General features: G+C 52.8%; 1 protein-coding gene across 1 annotated transcript; it reads left to right on the forward strand.

Annotated features, from left to right (window-relative positions):
• Positions 1-2598: 2598 nt before the first annotated feature.
• LOC146206804 (uncharacterized) lies at positions 2599-6294 on the forward strand. Its single transcript, XM_084575663.1, has 3 exons — positions 2599-2770; positions 5235-5887; positions 5987-6294. Exons 1-3 carry the CDS (start codon positions 2616-2618, stop codon positions 6292-6294), a joined length of 1116 nt encoding a protein of 371 aa, XP_084431789.1. The 5' UTR covers positions 2599-2615.
• The last annotated feature ends 2251 nt before the right edge of the window (positions 6295-8545 follow it).

An 8545-nucleotide genomic window follows, 5' to 3' on the forward strand; every position in this document is an offset into this window, starting at 1 on the left:
TACATAGAGGACATTGTGGATCTTTGTAGACGTGTTGATCCTTCTATGTGCGAAGCTGACAAGATCGCCAAAATCCTGAAGGGAATCTCCGAGGATGCATTTCACATGTTGACGGCCAGAAACCCGCAAACCGTCGTCGAAGTGGTTCAGCTCTGTCAGAGTTACGACGTCCTCAAGAGGCAACGAGCTTCTACCCGGCGTTCTCTCGTGAACGATCGGTTATTCGTGCCTCCGACAGCATGCGGTCTCACTTCTGAACCACCTTCCCTCCTTCCCGAGATCAAGGCCTTTATACGGGAGGAAGTGGCTCGGCAACTGCCGCTCCCCCCTGCTTCTGCCGCAACCACCCCATCAATAGATTCTGCACTTCGACGCACCATCCAGGAGCAAGTTGCAGAAGTTTTACCGCCAAGCTCTCAAATTACGCCCGTGACAGCCCCGTTAACGTACGCCGCTGTCACCGCCAGACCACCACCCTGCCCTGTCGCGTATGCTGCGCCGTTTCCACCGCCACCACCTCCGCCCCGCCCTTATCTGCCTCCTCGACGTCCGGTCAACAATCCATGGCGGACCTCCGACAACCGCCCAATCTGTTATTCATGTAGCGTTCCTGGCCACGTCGCCCGGCTTCGTCGCCAGCGCGCGCAGTCATACCGCAATGGGCCCCGCCTGTACAGTTACAACTACAGTTCAAACTTTGAACCTTCCCCTCCCCCTGTTCCTGCTGGCACTTCTACGGACTCATTTTATCCTGACCGCTCCTCCCACTCCTCCCGTCGATCGCCATCTCCCCGCCGTCGTTCCCTCTCGCCGCTGCGCCGTCGCTCTCCTGCTGGCCCGGAGGAAAACTAACAGCCGCAGTTCCAGAGGCAAGAACTGCGTTTTCTTCTACTTGTGCAAGTCCTCCGTCTTCCCCGGCCAGCGTTATCGAAGTGTTTGTTGATGGCGTCGCAGTTCTCGCGCTTGTGGACACTGGCGCCGCTGTGTCTGTTGTAAGTGTCAACCTTTGCCGCCGACTTCGTAAAGTTACGACGCCTGTTTCGAAATTTTAACGCGACAGCGTTAAGGAGCTCGTGTCGCAGAAAAGCCGGTGTCGTCGGCGTCGGCGGCGTTGGCCGTGAGCGATAAATCCCGGCGTGCGCTTCATAGATAAAAAGTAACTTCCAAGATGGGCTGGGTGGGAATCGAACCAGGGTCTCCGGAGAGTGAGACGGAGACGCTACCACTCAGCCACGAGTTTTTTTTTTATTGCCTGCTTAGACATACATCGCTACACAACAAAAGTGAAAGAACACTTGAGAAGAATGTACATAGCGTCGGTATGGGCTAAAACTTCCAGCCAAACCTTGACTGATGTAAAGGGGCTAAAAACTCTTCATGTGCATAAGGGGCTCAATTCTCGATGCCCATTCGGGCACCGGGTACACATTCTTGTGGGTTGCCACGAACGCTGCAACGGATTCGCAGAAGTACTGACGTGCCGGCCTTGCATCAATGTCGGCGTGTCGCGCTGCCATGCAGGCTTTCCATATACAGTGCAATCCCATCAGCATTACTGCGTCGAAAGGGACGCCTTTATCATTTTCCACAGCTAGGAAACGAATTCCTCGGGGGTCTAGTGGCAGGTCTTTTTTCAGTGTTCTTTGCAGTATGTCCCAAAAGAACACGCCACCCAAACACTCCAAAAAGACGTGCTCGACGGTTTCGGGTTTTCTGCATAAAAAACAATGCACACCCCAGGGAACGTAGAGTCCCTTTTCCTCCATCCAGGTTTTTACCTCTAAGGTTCCGGTATGGAGCCTAAAGAAAAAGTACTTTGCGCCTGGAGCCACATGCATTCTCTTTACGCGCTTTAAAACGTCGCTACCGGGATTGGCACTGTACATGGTGCGATACAGTGGTACAGGAAAAACTACGTCTGCAAGGTCCTTGTACAACTTTTTGCGCTTTACTACAGCTAAATAATCGCGTGAGAATCGCGCACTTAAGAAATTACAGGCCGCTACGACCTCCTTGAGAAAACCAACAACACGTCCTGTTACGTATTCGGTAGAAACAACAAAATCGGGTAGGAGTTTGCTTAATCTGATCTGTAACACAGTGCGTAAAAAAGGGTCCTTCACGTCTCGAAGGAAGCTGAAACGATTAACTACCTGCCGCAGGTATAAATGCGACAAGCCAAGGCCTCCATTACCAACACTACGGAAGAGGTTTGTACGGCTTGTCCTCTCCCATACCGACCCCCACACAAGACAGCGAATATGCGGTGAAACTTTTGCACATTAGCGCGCGAGCAGTGCAGAACACTTAGCACATACCACAATTTACTAACAAAAAACACATTGCACACAGTGCTGCGTGCGAACATGGACAAGTCCCAACCTTTCACCCTCTCCGTCCTATCACGCATTTCCCCAACTTGATTCCGCCAGTAGGGCTCACTGTCGCTGTAAAACTCTAACGGAGCGCATAGGTACTTCACGAGTGTACTAAGCCATTGCATGTTGGCGAAAGTACCAGGGGTCTCTGGCCAAGTACCATGCCAAAATCCAAGGCACTTAGCCCAACTTAGCACATTCCACTTCCGGCCGCGCTAGCGAGCGGACGTGCTTATCATGTGCTCCAACGGAGCGGTGTCAGCGGCCGTTTCTGGCCGCGGTAACAGGGTTTCTGCTTCATCGAATGATGAGTACCGTGTTGTTCTACCTAGTCTGCCTTCAGGGCGTTTGGTTTTGAATACCGTGTTTATGCATGTTGATGTGAGAGTCCGGCAGTTATCTTTCTTCATATATATATATATATATATATATATATATATAGATGATGTGGTGTTCCAGATGGTCCGTTGATCCGGGGACACGTTGCAGGAAACGGACGGGACAACATTTCAAGCGCTACGGGCACTTTATTGAACGGGTCAAAAACACATTTTGCTTTTGCGAACAAAGTTCGCGACTTCCTGCCACCAGTCGTAAGTCGGCAGTCAGTCTGTCTCCCCGTCACTTCTCCTTTCTCCCCCAAACACCCGTCTTAAATATACATTTTCAACATCCTGGTTACCGACTTCGTGGCCAATCGGAGGAAAAGAGCTTCTACGAGCCAATCAGAATGACAAAGCCACCTTTTAAATAGCCAATGCAACATCGGCACCTCAAGGAGATTGGTCCTTCACGAGCCCCGCGTGCCTCCCACCAATCGTTCGCCCTTTCCCCTGTGGAGACGACGCACAGATACTCTCTCAAAATCAGGGGCTAGACAAAACAAATTAGCAAAGACACGTGAACGCCCTTTCACTTTCACCAGCAATGCACACAGGGCTTCGCCCTTTCCCCCAGTGGAGACGACGCACTGATTCTCAAAATCAGGGGCGAGACAAAACAAATTAGCAAAGACACGTGAACGCCCTTTCACTTTCACCAGCAATGCACACAGGGCTTCGCCCTTTCCCCCAGTGGAGACGACGCACTGATTCTCAAAATCAGGGGCGAGACAAAACAAATTAGCAAAGACACGTGAACGCCCTTTCACTTTCACCAGCAATGCACACAGGGCTTCGCCCTTTCCCCCAGTGGAGACGACGCACTGATTCTCAAAATCAGGGGCGAGACAAAACAAATTAGCAAAGACACGTGAACGCCCTTTCACTTTCACCAGCAATGCACACAGGGCTTCGCCCTTTCCCCCAGTGGAGACGACGCACTGATTCTCAAAATCAGGGGCGAGACAAAACAAATTAGCAAAGACACGTGAACGCCCTTTCACTTTCACCAGCAATGCACACAGGGCTTCGCCCTTTCCCCCAGTGGAGACGACGCACTGATTCTCAAAATCAGGGGCGAGACAAAACAAATTAGCAAAGACACGTGAACGCCCTTTCACTTTCACCAGCAATGCACACAGGGCTTCGCCCTTTCCCCAGTGGAGACGACGCACTGATTCTCAAAATCAGGGGCGAGACAAAACAAATTAGCAAAGACACGTGAACGCCCTTTCACTTTCACCAGCAATGCACACAGGGCTTCGCCCTTTCCCCCAGTGGAGACGACGCACTGATTCTCAAAATCAGGGGCGAGACAAAACAAATTAGCAAAGACACGTGAACGCCACTTTCACTTTCACCAGCAATGCATACACGTGCAAGGGCACACAGGGCAGCAAGAAATACGAGGGTAGTGTCCGGACCCCGCTGGCCGTAAGAAGAGCGGGAAAAAGGAGAGAATTTATTGCTACCGCGCTCATCAACACGAGCGCCGTGTGCTGCGGCGATGTTTCCGTCAACTTTAGAACCGACAGCACCGGATGTGCCCTACTGTTCTCCCGCGTCTTGGCCGGCTGGGCGAGAGCGCCGCGGGGATATTTATGTTCACGCGAGAGTTGTCAGCTCGACGGCGCGCTCGAATACTACGAAGGCATCGCATTAGAAACGGCACCCCCGGCTAGCGCCGCGCAGCCAGAAACACAAGACCGCTTGTGTGTAAACGTCGCGCTCGCTTCTCGAGCGACCGTCCGTTTTCGTGTTTTGTTTTCACAGCCTACGGTTGCGTCGGTGCCGTCCCATCGGATGGTGCTGGTGTTTTGTTTGTCGTGTTCCGCCTTTGTATTCTGTACCCTGTATCGCTCCTATCTTGGTCCTGACCGGACTGATAGTATCTCTAATAAATAAAATAAATAAATAAATAATGCGCTGAGCAGGGAAGTCATAAACCTTCGCCCGTTATTGGTCTGAGCTGACAGGTTAAACGACGACGCGGTTCGCTCTCCGCAGTCTCCGCGTCGCCGGCACGCCTGAGTTGTACGGATCTGTTTTTGAAACTGAAACAACGTGTGCTACCCGTAGGACGACTCTGGGTTTCCCACGCGGCTGCAACAGCAACCAGCACACTTCTCCAGTCGCACAGGCCAAAGGTCACTGCAGCGTGCACATTTGCAGGCCAATTAAGTGGTACGAGCGGCAGATGCGGCGCAGGTTGTTTTCCCCGAGAGTCATAATTCTCGCGTCTAGCGCCGAGATGCCTATTCTGTCTCACGGTCCGACCAAAACCTCCCAAGGTCTCAGCCCCAAACTCCCGGTCAAATAACCTTTCCTCGCGTATTTCAAGTTCAACAGGCGCCCGGACGCGGATTCATAAAAAACCCCTGACAACAAAGTTAACAATCAGAAAGAAAAGGCAAACAGAAGAAGCGAGCCGGCTGTTTTGGAGTGCTCCCTTCCTCCACAAAGGCCCAGCAACTTAACCCTACCGTGTGGAAGACTTCAGGGATACGCTGGCCCGTTTGAAACTGCTCCCCGAGGTTTCGGCCTTGGGGGCGTATCAAATGAATCACGTTTGGGCAGTCACGTTCAAGTGTGCTGAAGGTGCAAAGAGGTTGCTCGAGAATGCCGAAGTACAAGTGAAGAGTCATCGCTGCGTACTCATCGACCCGTCGAATCAAGACATCCGGTTGAAGTTGGACTGGTTGCTTCCCACCGTACCTGATGACGACGTACGGGCAGCTTTGCTCGCATACGGAAGAACGACTGAAGTGGTGAAGGAACGCTGGAGGGTCAACGGTGTTTCGGACAAGGGTTCGACGACACGAACCATGACGCTGAAACTCAAGGCGGGGGTGACGCCGGAGGACATACCACATCAGCTGAGAATTGCCGGTGAGCTGGCCCTTGTGGTAGCGCCGGGTAGGGCACCACTCTTCCTGCGCTGCCAGAGCACCGGTCATATTCGTCGAGACTGCAAGGTACCGCGCTGCGTGCTGTGTCGTCGTTTTGACCACGACAAGCCGGAGTACGTGCGCACCTACGCCAGCGTCGCAAGGCCCATGGGGAGTGACGATAACCGGGATCTCCTAATGGACGAGGCTGATGCTGAAGCAACAGCAAGGGTAGAGGCTAGTATTGCTAAGGACGAAAAGGCGTCTGCCGAGCATACATCATGGAACCCAGTCGCGGAAGAAACGTGAAACCTTGAAGAAGACGCACTTGCGTCAACAGAGGAGCCGAGTACGCCAGCCGTGGTGCAAGAAAAAGACAACACCGTGCTGTCGGTGGAAAGCGTGAGCGAGGTGCAGGAGGCCATGGACACTTCCAAGGAAGGTGCCGCCGTCTCGGCAACTAAGCGCTCGCACGAAGGCGCCGAGCCAGAGGGAGCGTCTCCTGGACTGAACGCCACCGGAGAACCACCTTCAAAGGCAGGTCCCATGTGTCGGCCGTCGTTACGCCTACGGCCGAAAAACGCTTCCAAGCGGAGGTTGATGGCAACAACGCCGCCGGCTCCACCTCCGCCGCCACCTACTTCGTAGTACATGCCGTGCGCTGGATCCTGCGCCTCGGGACCTGACGTCCAAGGTCAGCACCGTACTCTCGGTCTATTTTCATGCTATAATGGCGCTACCAGATAGGTCCTCGCGACTTGCCACAATCAATGTTCGAGGGCTTAAAGCGAGGAGGAGACAACGGCAGTTATATAGGTTGGCAGTGGAACAAGATATAGACATCCTTGCTGTACAGGAAACTAAAATCGAAGGCGACGATGAGACCGAGAGTATGGTGCTCCCTTTCACGTCAATGTACTACGCGTGTGTTAGTCATGCTGTCGGGAGATCTGCGGGATGTGCACTCTTTGTTCGGCAACATTTGGGGCTGGATGTCCAGGCAGTGAGGACGGGCATGAGACGCGTGTGATGGAAGCGGCGCCGTCTACCAGTGCCAGTAGTGCTGGGCGGTGCGAAGGAGGTGCAATAACGCTATCGCGTTCCACTCTTGAAGGCGAAGCTTAAGCGTCCTCCAAATTTTTTTCTCCGAACTGCCTGCTCACATCGCATTCAACCGCTTGGGGCGTGCACAGCTCGAATTGTGATTCAGGGTGTTTTGTACGTCGCCGAATTTCTTGTGCTGCCTCACTGCTCTCACGAACTGATTCTGGGTTGCGTCTTTCTCACCAGTCATCATGCGATGATTGACTTTGCCCGAGCCAGCATCGAATTGTCTCAGTTTTCACCGGCCGCCTTGTCTGACACACCGCTCCACCTAGATAAGATAACTGTGGCCGAAGATACTGACATCCCGGCTGCTCTACCGTCCTCGTGCCCGTTTCCTGCGCCTGCTTTTCTGATTCGACAGTTCAATTCACTCCGACTCATGCCACTAATCATCGCCATTGCTTAGTCCTGCCTTTCGCCCTTCTGACTTTCTGTGGTAGCTACGGCGCCATATACGTCTCTAACTCGTTGCCTTGTCCGTCAATGCTTCTTCGTGAAGAACGTCTTAGTCATGTCGAGTACTCTGATGACGCTATGACATGTGCCGTCTCAAAGACCCAACCCCACTTCAGCTCGATGCTATTGACTTGCCTGCTTCTGTACAGAACGACGACTCCACTGCAGCGTTTTCTGGCTCTCTGGATGCCAGCCTTTCAGCAGATGCACGCGATTAGCTCGTCAGCTTGCTGCGGCGCTTCCGTTCCACATTCGACCTTCCTCGGACATCTTTGGGGCGCACATCCGTAATCACTCACTGCATCGACACCGGTACGCACGCCCCGGTACGCCAGCGCCCTAATCGGGTATCGGCTGCAGAACGTCAAGTTATCACCGAGCACGTTAAGGACATGCTTCAGCGTGGCGTCATCCAGCCTTCGCACAGCCCTTGGGCTTCTCCAGTTGTTCTCGTGAGGAAAAAGGATGGTTCCATACGGTTCTGTGTTGATTACAGGCGTTTGAACAAGATAACGCAAAAGATGTATACCCCCTTTCATGTATTGATGACGCTCTCGATTGCCTTCAAGGTGCCGAATTCTTTTCATCTCTGGATCTTCGCACGGGCTACTGACAGGTACCCATGGCAGCTGACGATCGACCAAAAAACCGTTTTTGTGACACCTGACGGTCTCTATGAATTTAACGTCATGCCGTTTGGGATTGTGCAACGCGCCTGCCACCTTCGAGCGCATGATGGACACAATTCTGTGCGGACTCAAGTGGCACGACTGTCTTTGTTACCTGGACGACGTTGTCGTGTTTGCAAAAGATTTACGTCACATTTGGACCGTCTCAAGCGTGTGCTAAAGTGTTTGACTGATGCCGGCCTGCAACTAAATTTGAAAAAGTGCTGCTTCGGGGCTCGACAGCTTCCTATATTGGGACCCGTTGTTTCGAAAGACGGTGTTCGTCCAGATCCTGCGAAACTGCGTGCAGTAGCTGAGTTTCCACGCCCAACTTCTCTAAAGGAGCTGCATCGTTCTATCGGGCTGTGCTCGTTTTTTTCGTCGATTTGTCCCCAATTTCGCTTCGATCATCTCGCTACTGACTGATCTCCTTGCCAGTGACGCCATTCTTTTGTCTTGGACATCCGACTGTGATGAGACCTTTTCGACGCTTCGGCATCTTCTAGTGTCGCCTCCTATTCTCCGCCATTCTGACCCTGCGGCGCCTACCGAAGTTCACACTGATGCCAGCGGTGTAGGTCTCGGCGCTGTCCTTGCACAACGAAAGCCTGGCAACCCAGAGTACGTTGTTGCTTATGCCAGCCGCAACTTAACAAAGGCCGAAAAAA

Source organism: Amblyomma maculatum, chromosome 1, assembly GCF_055883805.1.
Source record: "Amblyomma maculatum isolate TAMU_Amacu chromosome 1, ASM5588380v1, whole genome shotgun sequence".
Classification (NCBI taxonomy): Eukaryota; Metazoa; Arthropoda; class Arachnida; order Ixodida; family Ixodidae; genus Amblyomma; species Amblyomma maculatum.

Excerpts from the sequence above, each read along its gene's own strand:
- LOC146206804 (XM_084575663.1), top strand. The coding sequence starts at position 2,616 with ATGTGCTCCAACGGAGCGGTGTCAGCGGCCGTTTCTGGCCGCGGTAAC. Across the intron at positions 2,771-5,234 it reads CATGTTGATGTGAGAGTCCG|ACCCTACCGTGTGGAAGACT; the intron begins GCAGTTATCTTT and ends CCCAGCAACTTA. Across the intron at positions 5,888-5,986 it reads AACAGCAAGGGTAGAGGCTA|AGGAGCCGAGTACGCCAGCC; the intron begins GTATTGCTAAGG and ends TTGCGTCAACAG.